General features: G+C 27.1%; 1 protein-coding gene across 2 annotated transcripts; it reads left to right on the top strand.

The window, feature by feature from the left end:
• Window positions 1-7,424: 7,424 nt before the first annotated feature.
• LOC113550879 (esterase E4-like) lies at window positions 7,425-15,181 on the top strand. Of its 2 annotated transcripts, XM_026952821.1 has the most exons (10): window positions 7,425-7,620; window positions 8,555-8,602; window positions 10,642-10,981; window positions 11,057-11,197; window positions 12,375-12,720; window positions 13,004-13,194; window positions 13,274-13,612; window positions 14,296-14,452; window positions 14,538-14,664; window positions 14,900-15,104. In XM_026952821.1, exons 3-10 carry the CDS (start codon window positions 10,724-10,726, stop codon window positions 15,102-15,104), a joined length of 1,764 nt encoding a protein of 587 aa, XP_026808622.1. In that variant the 5' UTR covers window positions 7,425-7,620; window positions 8,555-8,602; window positions 10,642-10,723. The 2 variants fall into 2 exon arrangements, with proteins under 2 accessions (XP_026808622.1, XP_026808623.1); XM_026952822.1 differs by lacking the exon at window positions 8,555-8,602 and having other exon boundaries at window positions 14,900-15,181.
• The last annotated feature ends 9,844 nt before the right edge of the window (window positions 15,182-25,025 follow it).

Raw genomic sequence — 25,025 nt, 5'->3', positions numbered from 1 at the left:
AGAAAATATAGATATAAAAATAGATTTATATTTAATTACCTTATAATCATTTTTTGTAGTGGTAGCTTATCCGTTGTACAAATTGAAACATATCTAAATTTCAATTTAAATACTTGGATATATTATCTTCAACTATGGTTTTTTTTTTTTTATTCTTATGATTTTTATTCTTATTTTCTTTCTCAACGCTATTCATTTTTATAAATTATTGAAGTTGAATAATTTTTAAATATCGATCGGCGCAATTGATATATGTTCGATTCGTTCGTATCATCGCTTATTCGTCATCGGCTTCAAGCCTTGGCTGTTTTAAATTTTCAATGACTTCAGTAAAACAAGTTTTATTAGAACAGACTCCTCACGTCAGGACGTCTGATATACTCAATAAGGGCGAGACCGTTTTCGACCAAAAACGTACCCTTCACTTTTCGGCCGATTCACTTTTCGCAGACCAAATTTAAAATAGGTCGATTCCCCTTTCGGCCAAAACAAAAATTATAAACAAAATAATCTATATATATATATATATATATATATATAAGAATTTAACCTGATTTTGGAGACGAAGGAAACCGGTTTTGAACGTCTCTGACCTTATCGCTTCCTCTTATAATAATAATTATTATAAATATATATATATTTGTTTGTTAATTTATTATTGTTATTATTATTATAATTATTAACTATTTACTTGTTTGTACTTGCATTTTTTCATTCGAAATATATATTATTCATTGAACAAATAATTTATTGCTACATTTTTTTCTACTTTATCTCTATTATAGCGCCTACCGCCGACTTATCGCGACTACCTTGATTTCACTTGTGCGTTATCGCGACTCCTTTGATTTCGAACCGCTTTGTGACCATTCGAACAGATGCGTTTATATGGTAAAATGCCTTTTTCTTGAAAAAAAGCTACAGCATCTTTTTTTGTAGTTGGTAAGTTCCACAGATTCATTGCCAAATAATCGTAACTGTAAAACAAGTTATTACTACTACCAGCGTGACAGCGTGGTTGTGGCTAAATGTCTAAGTGTCCTAAAAGTTACCCAGCCAGTCTATAAAAATTGCGATAAGTGCGATTGTAACGACATTGGAAAAAATAGAATTAGAAATAGAATTGCATATAAAACGACGTCGCTATAACCCATAATATGATGTAATCGCGATAACGCATATGTGGCGCGCGGTAGGCGTGATATTGAACAAGTACCATAATAAAATTTACCACTCCAGTGGTTGAATTCAAAATGTAGGATATATCATTTTCAGAAATTAGCAATAACATTAACTACAATTTGTAATTATATTATATTATATGTATAGTCAAAAAATAGTCATATGTTTTTAAAATAAATTATAAAAAAATAATTTCTTCCGGAGGAAATTCGGGCAGCTAGTATTTATATATAATTTTTGTAAAATTATAGCAATTATATAATTATATAATTTTGAAAATGATTAAAAATATAAGTTGCCTAAAATGTTGTAAAATAAAATATAGAAAATTATTTAAAATTTATGCATATCTATATATCAACATTATTTTTATGTTAATATGTTACAATATGTATAATATTATATAAAAACATAAAATAATAATATACAATTTTTGTCAATAATAATTAAGTATAATAGTAATATAAAATAGATAATTTTGAAAATTACACGATACAAAAAGTTTAATATATTACGTTTTATGTTATACATATCGAAAATGATTAAAATCTATATATAATATTTGTCATTAATTATTTGAAAAAATGGTCGAAAAGGGAAAGGTACGTTTTTGGTCGAAAACGGCCATGCCCTTCAATAATAATAACATCAACTTAAATTAAATTAAATCTAAGCCTTTTTGGGAAATCTAAATGACTATGTAAAATTATTGAAAATTATTACAGAAAAATATTTACCTACTTTAAATAATATTATTACACAATTATAGTATATTTAACAGAAAGTTCAGAATTAATTTCCTAAAAGCTGAATTTTGGTTCATAATTAGTCTATATCATACTAACCCAATAGTATCACAAATCTCATCAAATACTCAACCCATTAATCCTATCCATTGGCTCAAGATAAAATATTACAAAGATTTACTAACCTAAAAAATAAATAAATTATTTATCTCATTGGATTCCATCACTGGTTGGCCTCTCTCCTCATAATACTCAGTTAAAATGTATATAAATTATCAAATTTATTTATCATACTATGTAATACAGATTGTAAATATTCTTTATAAAATAAATAATCTATACCACATTAATAAATATACATAGTCCTGATCCTGATACTTACTTCTTATGCGTAGTCCTCTTACCATTCATAAAAGCGGCGTGCGCTCCTCTCACTGGTTTCACTTATAATAACTCATTAATGATTGCAATCATAACGGATCATATTATGACCGAGACCATAACATTTATCATAGAATAATTTACTTAAAATATTTTATACATTGTGGCAGGGATTATATCTTAAAAAAGATTTGATTTTTTTTAGCTAAAACCGTTAATCATGTGCTATCGTTAATCAGTTACTTTTACATGTCACATCAAATTATTTCTACAATTTTAATTATCGTAAGTTATAATATTGTTTATATAGACTATGACAATATAATTGTTCAATGTGGGTTTTGACTATCTATTACAAAATAAAAAAATCAGAATTATAATAACAAATTGTAATTTACAATAGACCAAACAAAAACCGTCATAAGATGAATTTTTGACTTAAGTATACATATTTTAGTTTATTTCTTAGTTATAAACATACTAAGATCTGATACCTGCCCCTTATAGCCCCACCCCTCTTAAAAGAGGTGTGCAATTTATTCACTGATTTCGCTAATTATAACTCGTCGGTTAAAGTTAACATAATAATATATTATTTTATGTGTTATAAATGTGTTATAAATATGTAAAATTATGTGTAATATAAATTATTGAATTATGAAATAAATATTATTTACAAATTATAAAATTAATACATGCCTACATTTTTGATTTGTTATTTATACATACTTTATGTTATTAAATTAAATTTCCAATATTTTCGGAAATGTTGAAGTATATAAATGCTGTATCAAAAATAATTTATATACTTAATATTTTCATAATAATTATTTATATTATATTATATAGAATTATAGATGTTCACTATTAATCATGTGCATATATTTATACGCCTGTATATTTTTTATTCAATGATTTAAATTCAGTAAGTTTTTATGAAAATTACCAATTTATGTTTTATGTGATAAATTACTGATAATAAACGTGCTGAAAGTGAATACGTGTTACCAATATATATGTACCAAAATTAGCTTTATAAATAACTATGTAGTATATTTAAATTATACACAATATAATATATTAATATAATAATTTTTATACTTAGTACTCTAGAGGCGTCTTATTTTTACAACTTTCGAATTTTAATTGTGCGGTAAATAAACAAATGATAATGAAAGCATAACAATATGTACTATTAAATAATATTTTTCATTGATATAATTTACGTTGAAATATCAATATAATTCATTATGATTTATGATAACCACTCCTATAGATGTTGTACTACATTTTCAAAACTAATTCATTTAACTAACTCCACTCTCTAAATATTGACTTTTTTCGATTTTTTTTTTTTTTTAATATTTTTAGTTTCATACTTTTTTAAAACTATATAACATTTTTATTTTTTTCATCCATATTATATTTCGTCAAGTATTTTTAAAATTTTTTTATTTTTAAATATTTTGATTCGTGTTTTTCTTAAACTGTATGAAATTTAAATTTCACGAACTTACCTTTTTTACCTTATAAAATATAATAATATCATCCAAGACAAGATAATTACGTTTTCTTGCAAACATGAGTTAAGGTTGGATCAACAAACTAATCCAGCACAAATTAAACTATTTAACAACTTTCAAGACATAAGACGTCAACAACCTTATGACTGAGTATAAAATATTAATCTAAGATCAGACCTCTCCACTGAGAATTTTAACCCAAATATTTTTTGTATATATTTACTAAAAGTATCTATATTTTTTTAGTAATTATGTACTTCGACACTCCGTTGTAATGTATTGTTAAAGATCATTAATCGTTATTATAAAAATCTTCGGGTAATTTAAAAAAAAAAACAATATACATTAGTAACGAATTGTCACTCGGTGTATTACAGTTTAGTTTTTGTGCAGTGTAAGTTTAAGCAATTTATACTTGGGCAAAAGTGTCATTAACTACATTAACTAGTCAGTTAATTTTCTAATTAACTTGAGAACTTATTTAACGGGAAACGACAGATGACTTAAAGCGTCATAAAAACCCAGAAATAGCACGACAGTAAAAAGTCAGTTTAACAAGTGAAAACCACACTGTCTTATACATAAATGCAGTACGCAGACAGCCTATGTAGTTTTCAGTGTTTTCACAGTGCAGAACGTAACGTCAGCGCATTAACGATACCCCGCACACACACCACACGTTTGGCATAAAAACCGGTACACCGTTTCCACCTGGACCACTTCATCTTCAATTCTTCAACTGACAATATCAACAACAGACAGCCCAAAGACTCAAAGATACCAAACGATCAAGCAAGAAACCGTCTACTCCGTACTGATGGTCGTGTCACCGTCCGTATTAGGCACCTACTGACTCGCCGAACATTATCAAGACCTAGCGTTCATTGAGTGCCAGTGCTTTTCAAGCAAGCACAGATACGCAAACCAGACAGTGACTGAATCATCGGGCATTCGCGGTAACACCAATCCCAACGACTTAAACACCACCATTAGCAGTCGAGTATTCGTGTACGCGCAGTTGCCTACTCGCTGAACAAGAGTAACGTTGATTCCAACTCAATAAGTGTATACGAAGACGTTTCCAGAAATCACTGCACCTATACTGGTTGCCTAAACGTGTAACATCATCTTCAATACTGACAACCAAACTTCTGTACGTAATTTTAAACACTGTAGGGGAAACATTTCAAGAAACTAGGACCTCACCGTCATGTTAGCTAGTCAGCAGCTGATCATCGACGAGCTGACGCAAATACGGTTTGGAGAATCTTCTGTTCACGTAACTTATTTAATTTACTATTGAAATCACAGCTTTATTCAGTTGATTTAAAAATAACCCATCAAGTTAAAATTAAAAATATTTTTAAAATTGCTGGTTTTATACAATAATAATAATTACTTTATGGGAGGCACGTAGTACCTACGCATAGCCCAGCGAGAGAACGCGTCACCATGCTATCAAAGCTGGTTCGCTTATGGCTGGGTATCATGCACAGAAAAACTGATTTTGGTCAGTCTGCGGAGGGTTCTCTCGCTGGACAGAGTATAGTTTTAAATAAAAACAACTACAACCTAATACAATATTTGCAGCTATATTTCTTGATAAATATAATAAGTACTATTTTAAATCATATTATACGCATAGATGGGAACTAAATATTTTTTCTGTGATCCACGTATTAATTAAAAATTTGATTGATATTTTTAAACTTATTTGATATTTTTTCCCCAAAATTATCAGCAGAAATTAAATTTTTAATTTATATCAGTCCAGTGGAAGAAAAAATCTACAGAAGCAACTAACAACATAACATATATAGCAAAGAGATAAACAACGGGTTAAAAACAGAAATTATACTTATTATAATAAATAATACAAAGATTTTGGGATGAATACAACTTTTGACCATAAGTTATGGTCCATAACCATTTATTTTATTTGAATATCCGTCATTTTTGGCGGTGGTCTAAACATTGCTTTAACCAAGAATTCATACGGTTTATGGCTTTTACCCAAAAGCATATTTATGTCTTTATGATTCCTCATTTTTCCTTGCTGAGGAAAAATACCTAATAGCATGCTATTACTACTACTTTTTTCACTTTTAATTTTAAATAAATAATTATGGTAAACACTGATACAGAATTCTCCCGTTAACCACCTATAGAAAAATTCACCAGCCAATATTTTAATACTGTTAACCCGGTTTTAAAATATTATTATTAATATAACTTACATAACTTTATTATGAAAATTATATATATATATAATGCGTTTGTTATGTATTCAGCATTATTATCAATATTATCTTCGTTATTAGTATTATATAAATTAATATTATTATCATCATTATTATTACTGATTGGCATTGGATATTGTTAAATATATCACGAATAATTTATAATACACTTATAACCTTTGCCATTATTTAACAGCTGAAAAATGAAGTCTACCTAATTATTATATGTAAGAAATGCTAAATTACTAAACTGTTGTACAAATAATGATTTAATAGAAAAAAAATTAACTTTATAACAATCACAACTTAGGGGAAACATCTAGGCATCAATATGGAAAAACTGATTTACTAAAGTTTGAATGATAATAATAATATGTTTTTATTGAATGTTAAATAGATAAAAGCATATACTATAGAAGAAAAAGCAGTACCTGAATAAAATGGATAGGTATTAAATTACATTCATGATATTAAAGCATATAAGAAGCATGTAGGTACATTTGTGATTTTAATCATCTTATACAGGTGATTCTTTTATCATGAAACACTCATTATTTCAAAAAGTATAAATTCGAATTTAGGGCGAGTAGTTTATGAGTTATACGTATTTAAAGTTTAGACAAGCGGAGTAGTGGACAAACATTTTGCGGGGTAACTCCATTCCACTTCACTCCACGCATCAAAACTTACTTATGACTCATAAATTACTCCCCCTAAATTAGATTTTTATGTATCAAAATAATCAGAAAATTATTCTGCTTTGGAATATGAAATTGAAACTATGTCGTCATTCAAAAAAGTAACAAACTTAAAAAAATATAAAGATAAAAATATTTAAAAATATAACTTTTTAATAAAAACGTTTTTTTTAACAACTTGAAACTATGTAAAAAAATATTTTCAAAAACATGAATACTTTTTGAAATAATGAGTGTTTTATAATAAAAGAATCACCCTATATATTTATTTCCAACTTATGAGAAACCTTGTAATACGTTTTCAAATCTTAGGATTAGGTATTAAAATTAAAAATTGTATGAATTTTTAACTATAAAATAATTTGCGCTATAACTAGTATTATATTTTTTTTTAATTGTAAATTTCAGAAACACTCTAAAATAAAATTGTACCTATGTATTTTAAATATTTTAAACTTTTTTAAGAAAAAAATGAGAAAGATCAAACATTAATACACTGTATTCGAATGTTGGTACTATAAATTAAACAACTATTTATTCACCTACTGCTGTTGATTTCTTGTGTTTCTACTCAATCATATTTTGTGACCATGAATAGTGAAAACTAAGAAGGGGGACTTGATACACGATCGTCTCAGAAAAAAATTTATGGTTACTTGTTAATTCTACAGTGTCTATACAATCTACATTCTCGCACTTACCTAGTACAAAACAACAAATATTATTTAAGTGTAAAATAAGTTTACATTTTGTTTATAATACTACGATAGTGAATAAAATACTACGTTTATTATGATTGATAGGTGCTTAATAAATATTATAATGGCATGATATGGATGATTAAATGAAGGTAGGTACTAATGCACTTTATACTTATTTTGTATTTTTACATTAATAATTAAGATATTTTTTTTTTTTTTTTTTTATTTAAAGATACTTGTATTATTATATTTAAAATGTTAATCGATTGAATTTCAATTTTTTTTCATATTAGCTAGGGAATCGTTGATTATCTTAATTTTTAAAATTTCCAATGCCACTATAACATTCCTGTTTACTTTGGTGATATCATCATATAATTAAGATAATATTATTATTATAATATAATAAGCAGTGGCGACTCGTGTGCGATGGTGCGGTCGCACTCCCTACAGAAATTAACAATGTATAATACAAATATATTTACAAAATAAATAGGTACATATTTTAATACATAGTATAGTATACATAAACAAATTGACAATTAAATATATATTTAATTATTATTAAAATTATTTTCATAATTTATTAGAATATCGTTACTAGCTCGCGATGTTATTATACGGGTATATGGATACCTATATATTATACCATATACCTAAATATAGGTCTATGCAACGCTACAGCTTGTGCAACATTTTGAATCGCACATAAAAATACCAGTTTCCCGTATAAACTATAGGTATAATATTAATATACGAGTAATAATATCATCACGATGGCGCGGCGGCTATAGAAGCTTATGAATTTTATCGCTCAAATCGGATGGCAACGATGCGCGACATGTTTAATTTTGTATTATTATTTTATCATTTTAATTTTTTGTGTGATGTATTATAGTTCTTAAATTTTTTCATCGCACTCCTGTGCTTAACTACTACGAGCCGCCACTGATAATAAATTATATTATAATACTTCAGTCTAACTAATGGTATAAATTTAAGGGGAATGGGTTAAATGTAATCATAATCAAGTGACATTTTAAGGATGACTTTTTATACAATTTAACATCAATATGGTTTTAGTTTACATTCCTGTCGTGGCGTGATATCTATACAAAAAAAAAGATAAGCGTGAGTAATGTAACAATAATAAATTTAAACGTAAATCATCCAATATTTTGTGAACTCAAAGTATCATAGGAGTTTTCATGTGTAAAAATAAATAATTTTTTATAATTCACATAATCTAAATTTCTCATTTGAATTTATTTCATATCTTTAATTAAATAAATAATTCAATAAGACAATATATTAGTTATTTTAAATTTAATAACAATTTGATGATTTTTTAATAAATATAATTTCTTTATTTAAAATATATAATATTTTTTTTTTTTTTTAGTAGGTAACTTTTAAATTTTGATTATTTATTAGTATCGTAGAAAAATGTGATCAATGGCCACTACTAAAATAGTGTATATGATTTTATCCAGAATGTATTGTATTAAATTATGGTATACTATCTGGTTAGTATCAAGATCATCCAATATTTAAACAATATTTTTGATAGTTAATGTTATATTACTTGTGAGTTATGACTAGAATCCAGATTTTTATGCAAAAACATATTTTTAACAAACGTATGCTGTTTGATGAAAGTAAGAAATGTTTGGATTTCATAACCTGTAAAATCTGTCAGAAAAAGTTTTTTTTGCATATTAGTGCATATTTTGACTTAAGAGAATATTTCGGAATATTTTAGCATATTTCCGTAATATTGGATTATATTAAAGGATATTCAGCATTTATAAGACAATAATCACGGACCGCCGTACTAACTTTACTCCGGAAAATTTAGAAAAATATATTATTGTCCATTCTTTTAAAAACATTGTATAATATTTTTTTTTTATGCTAATGTATTGCATTATGTAAAATAAGATATAATTACATAAATTATGATAAATTATAAATTCATAATCATAATCAATAATCTTATTACATTTTTATTTTTTTTACTTATTAGTTAGTATAATCAATATTTTTCAGAATATTTTTTGGGAATATTTCATCAATTTTAGCTGCATATAATCATCATATTTGAAACGTTTTGACAGAATATAAATCCGGACTCCAGTTATGACATATGTTACGCCCAATTTATGAAATTGCCAATCTCATGAAATCGGCAGAAAATAAATAAATAATAAATTCTTTAATACATATGATGATAGATGTTATGATACGTACAAGCATTTTATTTTGATTACTGAGGCCTTTTTATTGCTTTGATAAAAGAATGAGGAACTATAACCATTACCTACATATTTAATGTTCAGTTTTCGATTCATCTGGTGAACTAGCTAACAGTATGTGAAGTACGAACGTTCAACGGTTCTATAAGTATGATTTATTATTAAAATTTAATTTTATTATATTTCCTATGTTTTACACATTTATTAAAATTGAATTATGTTTTATAATTTTTTAAGAAAAGTTTTGCCGATTTCACGCAATTGGCAGTATTATCAGAAATTTCACAAATTCGGCGTAACATAATATACATTATAGATCATAAAAACATCATAAAAACTTGGGACATTGACAAATTTGACTTACTTAATATTTAACAATTGTGTAAAGTTATTATATACTAATACACTAATACACGTATACTCTACAATCTGTATATGTTAATTATACATTTTTTTTTTATGGTTGAAGGTGAAATATTTTATATTCTCTTATATTAATATATATTAACACTTGACAATTCTATCTCAAATTTAATTAAAATAAAATACGGATGACTTAGGATATTCCAACTACTAAGCTATTCAACATACGCTATAAAATATAGTATATACATCTAGCGCACATGAATAACGATTATCAATTATCCAGATAATGTAAACATTACTTGTGCAAATTAGATAAAATAAAAATATTATTTATAAAACGTTTAATTTGTATAATAACCAAAACATTTTCACTATTGAGTGGATAAAGAGTTTATAAAAAATAAAATACGATAAAATATAAATTGTAGATAATTTTAAAGGCAAGAAAAACATGATCACAGTATTAATATTTTAATTACATACTTACCTTAATTAACTAGTTTCTATTTATCTTGTATCATAACCAAACTAATTAATTAATATTTTCAGAATTGTATTCTACTGATAATTACGCAGCCATGAACTAAATCCAATATTTTATACTAGAATAATTAAGAACTACATAATATTCATGAAAGTCGAATTTAAATTAATTTTAAAATCAATCATTCAGCAATCTTCTCCAATAAAAATGTCAAATACGTGTAGAATCGTATTGTTTTATTTAATCACATGCATTTTGACCTGCTCGGCATCGGATACGCCTAAAGTACGTGTTAACTCTGGAGAAATTGCTGGTGGATATGAATATAGCTATAGTGGTCGAAAAATTTACTCATTCTTAGGCATACCGTACGCAAGTCCACCAGTTCAAAACTATCGATTTAAAGTATGTTGAGTATCATTTTTATGTTCATGGGAGGAGAGATTCAAATTAAAAATACATTAAATATTCTTTTTGTAGGAACCACAACCCGTAAAGCCTTGGTTGGGAACATGGAACGCCACCATACCGGGAAGTGCTTGTTTGGGACCGGATTATGAATCTAATTTCAAATTAGTTGGTCAGGAAGATTGTTTATATCTTAATGTCTATACGCCAAAGGTAATTGAAAAATACATGCAAATAGATAAATAATTATATAAACATCGTGTCTCTTTTTATAATGCTATACAGTGGATTCCGCTTATTGGGGGCATCCGCTTAATATGGTCAAAATGGTCTGGTTCCAATATAAATGTATAATAACAAGGTTAAAAAAAGCCGCGTAATATGGGCACTCGATTTGGTTTATGTGGGCAATTTTTATTTTATCATAGTGTTAGAATATACACATATGTATTTAAAAACGATTAATTTATTCGGATTTCGTCATATCCATGAGATTGTGTTTATCGAAAGTAATAAAAAGCACTAGGTACCATTTAAATCTTAAAACCCTTTTCTGCATATTATTGTATCAAAAATGGCACAAATTAGTTTTTTGTAGTTTCTATTGTTGAAAATAAAGCCACAACATTACTACATATACGGCCAGTTACATCTACCTAGCAGTAAAATTGTGAACTTCAGATGAAAAATAAACGACTGAAAATATTATTGTTGTGCAAAGTGAAAAACTACCCACTTTATGTTCCAACAATAACAATTTAATACTAATGATACTATCGATCTTTGGTAAAAAAAAATCTATCCTGTAATACTTTTTGTCCAGAATATTTTAAAAATAAGTATAGATTTTTAAGTACCTAGGTACTTATTGAAATATTCAAATATATATCATAACCTAATTGTGTGTCAAAAATTAATCCTTAATCAACTTTTAAGGGTAACTTCACTTAAATATTTTTTAAATATTTTTCCCATTCTCCTGGTGTTTTTTACAATAAGTACATTTTTATCGAGAAAAATAAAAATGTATGCAGAAAGGGATTTTGTAGACTTTTTATGATATTTTAATTTTGTTTAACCAATTTTTGGTTTTTATGGATAACCGCTTAATGTGGACAAACAGGGTTGGTCCCAACGTGTACCCACATTAAGCGGAATCCACACTGTATACAACTTTATTTAAAATACTCGGAAAATTTATACTTAAAACATACGATTATTTTTAAAGTGATCAAACACATAAACGTTAAAAATTTGAACTTTATTCATTAATTATGTTACAATGCGACGATTGATCACTGTAAATATCATCTATATCCTAATAGTAATAAATAACCAAACACCCAAATATGGAATTGCACATAAAAATATAATTTAATTAACTAAACAGCTACCACAAGAGAATACGCATAATGATTTAATGGATGTGGTGGTGTACATACACGGCGGTGCTTTCATGAGTGGCGAAGGGATTTCTTTAGGTCCACAATATCTTTTGGACATCAATAATTTCGTTTATGTAACGATAAATTACCGGGTGGGTGTATTAGGATTTGCCACCACTGGCGATAGTATTTTGCCCGCAAATAACGGTATGAAAGACCAAGTAGCGGCATTGAAGTGGATACAACAAAACATTGTTGCGTTTGGTGGTAACCCAAACAGTGTTACAATTACTGGCTTGTCGGCAGGCGCGAGTGCTGTTCATTATCATATGATTTCACCAATGTCTCGTGGTACGTATAAATGTGTTTTAAAGTTTAGCTTTGTTAAATTTAATATTAAAAGAAATGGCTTAATGTAGAACTTATAGTTGTTTAACATCGTCCGTGTTATTATCAATTTATTAAATTATGATATTATAAGCCGTTTGGCGTTAAATAATATATATGTATAATAAATAAATAAATAATTTGTAAAAATATGTATTACACTAATATTTTACACATAAATATTATATTATAGATATAAGTAGTTATAAGTTATAGTTATGGCTTTTAAAATTTGTTATATTTTAAGGTTTATTTAACCGTGCAATTCTTCAAAGTGGAAGTGCTTTTTGTCATTGGTCATATACTGAAAACGTTGCAGAAAAAACAAAGTATATAGCAAACATTCTGGGATGTCCAACTAGTAATTCCATAGATATCGTTGAATGCCTTCGTTCTAGACCAGGGTTAGCTATTGCCAAATTATTTATAGAATTTATGGTAAATATTTTTTGATAATTAAATGAAAGTTATATAATTTTATTACAAAAAATGTTTTTTTTTTACATAATGTACACAGCCATGGGTATACAGTCCTTTTTCACCATTTGGTCCAACCATTGAATTAGAAGGAGACGAAAAATTTTTACCCGACATCCCAGAAAAACTCGTTCCATATGATATTCCAGTGCTGATGAGTGTTACCAAAGATGAGGGTCTCATTATTGCTGCATTTATATTTTACGGAAAAATCAGTAATGAACTAAACGACAATTGGGATGAATATTTACCGCATCTTCTTGATTATAATTACACGATTTCAAATGAAAAACTAAGAACCAAAATTTCTCAAGATATAAAAAAATTTTACTTTGGTGATAAAAATATATCAAAAGAAACCCTAAGCAATCTTGTAGAAGTATGTTTATCTATGTTATAATAATTACCTAATATTTGAATAATATTTTTCATTTTTCTGTTTTCAATCAATTAATAAATTTATTATACCTACTAAGTGCTACTATTTTAAATTAACAAAGATTATTTGATTGACGAATCAACAATTTATATAATTTTTATCACTTTAAACAAATTAATCAAGATTTGTTAAAATTTGTCTTACGTTATTTCTTTATTTTGAATATTTTAGAGTTGAGAATCTCAACTTCTTCTTTATTTCTTTTTTATAATTTGTATTGAAAGTATCCGTTTTTGGATAATTTACAAATCTTAGTATAACGTCTTGTTGTCAAAGAACCAAAATTTGATTTAAACGTATTTAATCAGAATATAATTGTTATTTTATATAATGCGGAATTGATTAAAAGCAAAAAAAAAAATCAGCATGTAATAACGAGCAATGATAATAAATTAAAAATATTTTTGTTATTAGTATCATATAATTTAGCATATTGTTGTATTTTTAGTCTTTTTAAATTTTTGAAAATTTGTTTTTATAAAATATATTTTTTCTAATTTTCAATGCATATAATTTCATGCTTTTTATGCATTAATGACCGTCTTTTACAATATTAAATTCACTGTGATGCTTTTTGAATTCATATTACAATCAAATAATAATTTATTATCAATATTCTTCAGATGTTTTCAGATAGAATGTTTGGATATGCTATAAGTAAAGCAGCTCAACATATTTCTGCTAAGAATACGGCTCCTGTATATTTTCATGAATTTGGATACAGTGGTAATTATTCCATCATAGCTCAAACAGATCCGAAATCATATTCCCGAGGATCAAGTAAATCACATATTTTAGATATTTATTGTTTTATTTGTATGTATAACACAGAGTTAATAATTCGTTATAACTAATAAACAATTAGATGTTACTCATGCTGATGAAACCATGTATGTATTAAAAATGAAAAATTTCTCTGTTCACGATAACGAAGAAGACAAAAATATGATGAAAACTATGGTTAACATCTGGTCAACATTTATTAAAAATGGGTAATTATATATCTACCATTTTTTATGATAAACTTGATCATTTTAGTTTTTAATATTTAAATTTAAATGTATAATGAAATAAATTCCTAACAATCCCAACCTAATTCTAATGTATAGAGGACTATAGACTATAGCTGAATAATAAAATACGTATGTTTTTATATTCTAGGTACTTATTAATAGATATTACATTATAATCATAACGTTTATAATTGTTTTGATGTTATTGTTTTAGAGTCCCTGATATTGGAAATTCAAAAATTTGGTTACCTGTTTCTAAAAATCCAACAGATCCTTTCAGATTTATAAAGATTACTCAGCAACAAACGTTTGAAATTGAAGAACGATCAAACCATGGGAATTATGCATTTTGGAGTAGTTTACCATTAACAGAATTTAATGAAGTTAATGTGCCGGAAGTTATAAAAACTGAATTATAAATATTAAAAATACATTGATCACAATAACCAACTTAAAAATATTTTAAAATATAAAGTTTATAAATAGAATATTAAAATGTATAACTTTGTTAAAGAATAATCAGTGATTATTATAATTGTACTGATCATTTTAAATTGTAAAGAACATATGTCAACTTATATTTCTAAAGATATTTAATTATACATTTTTATTGATGTTAGTAATTTCGTTTTCTAATGATCTAATGAGTAATGATAAGGAAAAAGGTAAACTAATTTTTGATAAATAAAAATATTGAACATATTCTAAGTTGTACGTAATAAATATAGCTCAAAATTAATCGTGACCAGATTGGAAAAGTGAGTCTCAAATGCAATTGCAGTTATACCTGCACCACTTTACCACAAAACTTTTATTGTACTCTGTCTAATAATCTATAATGTTTTTAATCTCAAATTTTAAAAACCATTGTACCTATAATTTGCCTTTCTATAAAAATCATTAGAATTACAAATATCTAAATATTTAATACTTAAGGCCACTAAAAACCACTTTTTTTTTTAAAAAAAAAATCGAATGCAAGTTTTTGAGCTGAAAGATTTGATTTTGAACTCTGAAATTATACACACATCATCAATAAATTTGTTTCCAAAACGGTTTACGCACAAAAAAAAATGAGAAATGTTCGATATTTATTTTTTTTGGCCTTCGTCACTTTTTAACGATTTTGCCGTAAAAAACTAGCTGTATGTATTTTTAAGTGTATAGATCTACGGAAAGCTTCCGGAAATGTGCTAACGTCGGCACAAAAAATAAATTAATTATTTTACTGATTAAATAAATAAAAAATAATTTTTTAATAAGAAAATACTTATTATCTGTGTAAACAAATGATACATTAAGTAAATTTTAAAATATACATGTACAAGAGATGGTGGCGTGATAGAAAGGGGCATCCATTGACACTACTTCAATTATAATACATTATTTCTGTTTTAATTAAAATTTTTTTTATTATTATTATTATGTAAGTAAATCACGTGACCAGTTACGTTTTAGACGGCGAAGAGGGTTGTTGGAAATGGTGGCAAAGGAAAGATTATAAATTAGAGGGTTAGGGTGATTATGTGTGTGCGCGTGGAAGTTTGAATAATAAATGCAGGCGATAGTTGCGGTATAGTGAAGATGTTAAAGTCGTTATATAAAGTAAGGTTACTTTATTCATACCGCGGAGCTTTAGTTATTATCCTTAAATTAATTGATTGAAAAGCTTGAAAAATATTGAGGTTAAAGTTTTTGGCAGAGCCCCAGACTCCAGAGTTGGATACCATATTATTTCATAGCCGGGCTAAGAATTTGTTTGTATATTAGTAAACTAAAAAAATTGCAAAAAAAAATTTAGTAAAATCCTTGGCCTTATTTGTATAAATAACAAAAAAAAAAAATGTATTAATTTTTAATTTTTTCTATTTTTTTATAAATAAATATATAATATATAATATTATGATTTATTGTAAGGTCTTTAATTTTGATCATGTTCATTTTGATTAAAACTTTAACCATTGATATATGACAAGTTATAAGCAAAACTAGTGTAAAGATTGCACGATTTTTTTTAAATGCAGATAGAAGTATACGTACAAAGAGTATAGGTGTCAGTAGTACGTAGTATATTTATTAGGGAGATATGAACTACTTTATAAATCTAAAATAATTGAAATAAATAAATAATTCTGTATAGTACAAAATATTTTATAAAATATTATTTTTACTTAGTACTTTATTGGAATCGTTTTATTTTTTACAACATTCGAGTTTTAACTGTGCAATAAATAAATAAATTATAATACGAGCGCAATAATAAGTGCTATTAAATACTAATTCCATTAATATAATTTGCGTCAAAAAAATCAATATAATTTATTATGGTTTATGATAACCACTCATAGATGTCTTACTAAATTTTTAAAACCAATTCTACTAACTCCACTCTCTACAACATATTTTTACCAAAAATTTAATTTATACAAATTAGCTTTGAAATTATTTATATTATATGTTATCTAAATTATGATTATTACTATACAATATATTATAATATTTTTACATAGTATAATGTTTCATATTGATTATTAAATATGAATTACGTCTTTCCTGATACCAAGCGACTAGCCTCAATATTTTCCACTGACTGATGTCTTAGGGGAAACATTAGCATTTTACTGTTTTTCTACTTTCGCCTCACAATATCGTTCAATTCACAACGATATACATACAAAATAACAAAATAGACCCGTGATATCAAAACTTTTACAGAATCTGACCCGTCTACGCTTTACTAATGAATAATAAAATATAGTATTTAATATTATTATACTTAATACCTACAAAATTTTTTACGATACTATAGATAGATACTATAGTTAGATAGTTAGATACTATTTATACGATTAATGGTATTATTGTGGACATTTAATAATAAATAAGAAGTGAAGAAATCATATTTTATTAACGTGAACATTTGACATTTTATATTTTACAAGTTAGTTAAAAATCCGACTTTGTTATCGAATTATGTTGTTTTCGGAACCATTAATTGTTCTTTTATTATTCTCGTCCCTAATGAATGTATTGTAGAACGATACTCAGAAATTGGAACTACGTATGGTTCTGGTGGTGAAATTCCTGAATATTTTACACCAGATCTTTGTGTTTGAGGTTTTTTCAGCCTAATCCTTACGTTACGTTTAAATGGTTCATCATCGTCGTCATCATCGTTATAATTTTCTTTTACACAATTATTAGCGTAACCGTGATATTTTGGCTTATTATAATCAGAATCGTACACAGTTATTTGTTTTTCTTTTACCAAATTTTCCATTTCATTAGTATTCATTGTACATAACACATCTTTCAGATATGGAAATCTATCAAAAAGCATTTGAAAATCTTTAATTTTTTTTTCATACTCTTTCGTGACTATAGATTCGTGTTTTTCTTGATATTTACTCGTACAAAGCGTACACGTAGATGCTTGATTTATTATTACCTATAATTATAAAAAAAAAATTAGCTATACATTTTTTTAGACAAAACAGTAGTTTTGATTTGTATATATCACTTTTATAAATATAAAATTGAATATACGTTATACTTTAGAAGTAAAGCTTTTTTTATAAAATTATATTTAAAATTGTCAAAATTGTTTTATTAGAAAATAATATCTTGAAATCAACCCTGGCCATAGCGGTAGTCAATTTCCTATTAATCTCTCAATCCATTCACGTTGGATGTTATAGGATGACAATAATTTTACATTTATATAGGTATATCTCTATAAGAGCAAAACTATTAATACCTGATAAAGTAAGTAGCTGGGAACATTTTCTTATAAATATAAATTCACGGAATTCTACCACTCATATTACTTGCTGTATTAGGTTAGACGATAGGTAGGGAAGTATTTGAAACAATTAATAGAAAGAAATACCTAATAATTATTATATTACCTAATATCAATCTTATATCAAAGAAAAGTATTGAAGTATTAAAATCCTAAACACGAGCATTTTTTTTACAATTTTTTTTTTAAGCAATTTGATAAAAAAATTATTAGCGATGATGTATTGCAAAGATAATTAATGGATGTAAATATTACATAAGCTATAAAAATGTATGTACTTATTAGCTTTTGTATCAACATTTTCACTATTCATATTTTGAAATTTGACATAAAAACCAATCAGCATGCCTTAAGGAGCGTCGCCCGATTGCAGCCCAAAGTAAACTTTTTACCTTTTCACCTATCCCGATTGCGGCCCGTACATAATAGGTAGGAAATACTATTTAAGTGGTTATCAAAACTAAATAAATATTCGGATTGCGTTCGATACGTATTTTGACATTAATATAACTATCGATTATACACAATTCACACGATCAGCAATACTCGCCACTCGGTGCTGCCATATATTTAGGTTTTATTATACAACGGCTAAAATACAAACATTTTGTGATTATTTAGTAGACACTTATATTGATGATAATTCTGATTTTCTTCCTGAAATACGGGCTACTTGTAATTCCAGTATGTATTTCACAACGATGTGTGTAAAAGTTTCCATTCGAAATTAAATTCACTTTCCAAGTATATAGTTTTTGGAAATTTTGAAAGAACGCCAAACAGATGCTTTTTTTTCACAAGTAAAACACAATCTATACAATTTAATGCACAATAAGTATTTAAGATAAAAGTCTATACATAACATGAATTACTTGAATAATAAACCACCCATTAGTAACACTTAGCTTGGCAAATATTTAAATTGTTGAGAGATATTTTTAATTTAAATGGTCACGACACCATTTCCTTTTGAGTCTGCGTTGTGGATTTTCTGGAAGTGTGAAGGTATGTAACTCTTTTATTAGTGGGTTGAGGTGATTTTCTAATTTAGCAAAAAACCGTTTATAGAATAATTCCGTTTCAGTTATAACAGGTTGGATACCTAAATCTTGATGGATAATAACATTTTAAGTGATCTAAATCGAGGGTTAAAGATCAATCTTTTAGTTTTTATATGTTGGCACCAGGTTAATTTTTGATCAAGAATTAAACCTAGATATTTAACAGCATTGAGGGGTGGAATAGGTATGTTTTTGACTGAGACATTTGGACAGTGACCGTGTCTACGGGTAAAGGTTGTATGAGCTGATTTACTGTGATTTAATTTTACGTGCCATTTTTCATACCATTCCGATTGTAAATTTAAATAAGACTGTAAGTTGGCAGAGGCTATAATTGGGTCATTGTGGACTGAAAGAATTACTTTATCATCTGCATAGTCGGCAATTTTGGCGTTTGGAGTTATGGACTGATCAGAAGTATATATATTAAAGAGAATGTGAGATAGGATAGCTGTTTGGGGTACACCGGCGATAATCGGAGCCATATCTGATGACGTTGTAGAGCCGCAGCGTATTTAAAAGTGGCAAAACAAATGCTAAAATAAAAATGTAATCTATTGTTTCGACTCAATTAATTGTATTTTATATTTTTTTTTTATATTGTAAACAATTTATTATTTTAATATTCGACTATTTATTTATTGTACTTCATAATTTCAAATACAAATACCTCCAAATGGCTCCAGTACAGTATTTAAAAATTTTAAAAATTACTTTATTTTATTAATTATAAGCTGTTTTGTGAACCAATGTGTGCTTGGACGCAATCGGGATACTTATATTTGGGATAAAATACGACTACCTAAATTCGGGCCGCAATCGGGCAACCCCGGCCTTAAGGACACATAATTAGACTAATAAATTAGTTATAGACGTATTATACTTAAAAATTAAAGTACTAACTTTTTTGCTATTTTTCGGCCATTTAAAATCTTTAGAATATATTGTGTTGTCTGTATCGTAGTTTTTATCCTTTGAATTCATCTTTTTTAAAATTTCCATCTTGAAACCAATCAATTATTATACTGTTTGTATATTTTAACAAAAACTATCCCAAGCAACAATAAAAATAAATAATTATTAGTAATAGCAAAGTATATGTTTTATGTTTAATAAAGCATATTATATTTTTAGATTTATATATACATATATTTTGAATTAAATTATAAATATTTTAATTATCGTGTTGAAAACACTTTAAGTTGCTCGAAATGATAATTTTTAATATTTTTTTTAAGTTTATTTGTATAATAAATATATAATTAGTCAAAATTGTTATACGATATATAATAAAATACTATTAAACAACATTTATTTATTTATGTATTTATTCATTATAAAGCTATACATTTTATTTACGAAAATGATATTAATGAACCCAATAAAAATAAAAATGAATAATTCACTTAAATATAACTACACCAATTCAAACCTAAAATTAAGAACCAAAATTTCTCAAATTATAAAAAAGTTTTACTTTGGTGATAAAAAAATACCAAAATAAATCATAAACAATCTTGTAGAAGCACGTTTACATTATAATTACCTAATATTTGAATACTATTTTTATTTAATGTTTTTAATATTTTTTTATTCAACCAAAAAATTATTTAATATTAATTAATTAACATTATAGATTATTAGATAAATATTATGACGATGAATTGTCAAAAAAATAACAATTTACATAATATTTTGTGACTTTGAAAAATCAATCAAGATCAGTCAAAATTTTTTTTACATTACTTCTTATTTTTACAAATTTGAATGTTAAAGAGTTTTTATTTATTTATTTTTTTAATTTATATCAAAAGTATTCATAATTGGGTAATTTACAGAACAAAACATACGGAGTTTATTTTAATACATTTATGACTTATTATCGTATTTTTTTACTATTGTTAGGTCAAATCATCGAAATTATGCATTTTGAAGTATTTTACCATCATAAACAGAATTTAATGAAATTAATGTGTGAGAAGTTATAAAAATTGAATTATAAATATTAAATCACGCGTTATCTCAACAAGAGTTTTAAATATGTTTTAAAATATTTCATATTATAGCTATCCAAGAATATGAAAAATACATATGTGTAGTTTAGATTTGTATGCATTTGAAATTCATATTTTGACAAATTTTGTAAAAACATCAAACATATATGTTATATTATTTAAATTATAATATAACCATATTATATTAAGATAATTTCCATAAATTGTTCAATTTGTATAGCTAATTATTATAAATTCTATACGAAGCTTTCAATAAGTAATTCATATCGTTACTAAAAATTCCAAAAAAATAAATACAAACTGTTTTTCTGTATAAACGTTTTAAGTTTAATTTTGGATAAATTAGATATTTAAATAAATAGATTTTTGATATATTTTTATTATTTAAAAATATCATTTGTGGGTACTTGAAACTTTTACATATAATATTGTAATTTATACAAACAATGCCATTTCTAAATAATATATAATGTTTTTAGTAAAAAATAATTAATTCTACTGTAGTACTAATAGTAAAATTAATCTCAATGACAAGGTACACATGACAATCTACTGTACTACTAAGAGATTTCCTACTTTTCCCTTTTTTCTATATTAACTTTACAAGTTAAAAATTGTAGTTATTTTGCACAGCCTTGGGCCTATTATAGTTGTATTGTTATTTATTATAATGTTATCACATTGTCATAATTATTGAGCTGTAACGGTAATGCTTATCGATGAAGGATTTTAAAAAAAATTTATTAGTTATGCAATGAATAAGTAATTAAAACTATGAAGTATATTTAACTATATTTATATGTATATATTATATTTAGAGGGTCATAACTTAGGTTATACAATATATACATATTTAATAGTCATTTTATTAGATTTTTTGTAGTTTTTTATAGTAGGTACCTACGATTGCTGTAAATTATTACTATGCTTTTTTTTTAGTTACTTATTATTTTTAAACAATTACTTGCAATGTTCGTAATAAAAGTCATAAAATATTTGTAGAATCTTCTATCGATTCAAATATTGTAGTTTTTAAAACATTGTCTTATTAATTAATAATTTATAAAATAATTGAATATCAAGTACACCTCTATATGATTATTATTTGCAAACTATAGGTATTGTGCAATAGGTATATTAACTATTAAGTACATTCATTAGCTATATATATTTGGCCCGTGAATATTATCTTATTATTTTTCGAAAAAAAATCAATTAATATTAGGCACTTATAATCCAAACTTAAGTCTTTAATATAATTGTCTATAAAAAGTATTATATAATATTAAGTATTAATTGTATGTTAAATCGTAGTAGTGTTGTGCAACCAATACGACAATACGACGAATTTCGCCGTAAATCATAGATATAGATAATATATCGTTTATTTAAATTATTATCCTAACATCCTGCAAACACGTTTATAGAAATAAATAGGTACTTTAGAAAAATTTCGTCTTATCTTTTATACATTCGAATAAAATAAACAACAACATAATTATACTTCTATACCCCAAAAAATTAATAATCATAATCTTTCGGTGGTGATTATGCACTTATAGGTAAATAGGTGAAATAACAATGTGTCGTCAACTGCATACAAATTACGGCCACGTAATAAAGTAACGGGTATAAAATACTTTAAAACACTCAGACATGGCTCAATTATTTATATTATTATTACTTTGCGAGTATGTGATCGTTAAACGTTAATATAACACTGCGCAATGTTACTGACACAGAATAGAAAAGATTAAATCCGATAAATCGAACAGAAACTAAAAGCACCGTCGTCGTAGATTACAATAGTATTAAGACAGTCTCTTCTACACACAAATAACAATGCTTAGACGTGTTACGACACTCGTGGCAGTGACATCGCCCGATCGTACCTGCGGATTTAGTATTTAAGCCAACGCACATGATATTCGTCGGGTTCGGGGTACCGCAGACTTATAATGTCGAGGACACGTCGTCGTTGTGTGTTCTGTCTACTGTTTGTTTGGTTTAACAAAATATTGTAGTGTCAACGGCGACGCGAACGCAGTCTGTCGCGATGAGGCGAAAATAACGTGGCAGTCCCGCGACCGTTATATATACTGCACCGGGACAAGGTTTACGATCTAATTATATATTCATTGGGCGAATTATCGGATATCGCTTGTCCCACATATATACATATATAGCTATCGCGAATGGCAGACAATATTAATAATTATTATATTATTGTACCCTCGTGAAAAAGACCGCCACCTGTAGACGGTTGTAGTGCCGGTCCAGCGACGGTGCAGTCGCGCTATCGAGGTGACCGTGCGTCCCCTCGTCCCGCAGACAAACCGCACGCTTTTAGTCGTGCCATCTAAATCCTGCCATATCTCTATATTATTATTATTTTTCAGGTAAATCCCCCGACCAAATGTACCGATCGCGCTCACATATTAATATATTATGCATAGGTACGCTGTTACGATACTAACTGTAAAATAGGGGAGGTAAATATCTGTAAATAAGCGATAGTAAAAAAAATGCATATGATAAAAGAGTAAATATAATATTTATAAAGGCATACGATATTATTTGTCAAAAAAAAATAGTATAGGTACAATAATTATGCATAGTAAAAAAAATAATTGAAAAATTGAGCTATTTACTATTATTTTTCGACAAATTACATTATACGTCGATTATTATCATAAATATTATATTTGTTCTTTTATTATATGCATTTTTTTTTCACTTATTTGAATATTTACCTCCCCTATTTCACAGGTTGGTATTGCAATCGTGTGTATGTATGACAATGTTTGAGAGCAATCGTAGTGTATTATTTGGTTGCGAGGGAAACAGCTGGTGCGTTTTACGATATAGGCGATTCGGTGGAGGGGGGGAGGGGGGTCGGTATAGAAAAACGTACTATTTAGGGCAACTGCCACGCGCTCATGTTGTTTTGAGTCGTTCGTCCCGTTTCGTATGCCAACATTATCGTACATTATCATAAAAACGATGATCACCGCCAGTGTGGGTTTTATGTCAGGTATGTGCGCCGCCAAAGTTCTCTCGGTCACGCTCTATGATATTACGCAATACAGTATAGCGCGAATCGGCCGCGTGTGTATTAGAAAATATCAATTCGATAAGAAAAAACCGACTAAAAAACAGCGTCGTGTACATTGGTATATTCTGCGCAACGTGTACGCGTGCAACGGCCCTCGCGCGATACCGTCGCCCCGTCGCAGCCGTGGATTTGCAGAATTACATTTGACGCGCCCAATATTTGTTCGGATTTGTGGATCACGTGACGCACAGCGGTCGGCGTACAATAACAATAATAACGTAGCGAAACGCTCGGCGGGCCTCCTCTCCCCCCCACGACCCGTCGCCAGACGTGCGTCTGTTTGTTTTAACGACAGCCGTGACGATGACGGCGCGAACGCGATTCGGCGACGAGACGAACGCGCGGAA

Source organism: Rhopalosiphum maidis, chromosome 2, assembly GCF_003676215.2.
Source record: "Rhopalosiphum maidis isolate BTI-1 chromosome 2, ASM367621v3, whole genome shotgun sequence".
NCBI classification, from domain to species: Eukaryota; Metazoa; Arthropoda; class Insecta; order Hemiptera; family Aphididae; genus Rhopalosiphum; species Rhopalosiphum maidis.
The sequence above is the reverse complement of the archived record's forward strand: the minus strand, read 5'-3'. Positions and strand labels throughout refer to the sequence as shown.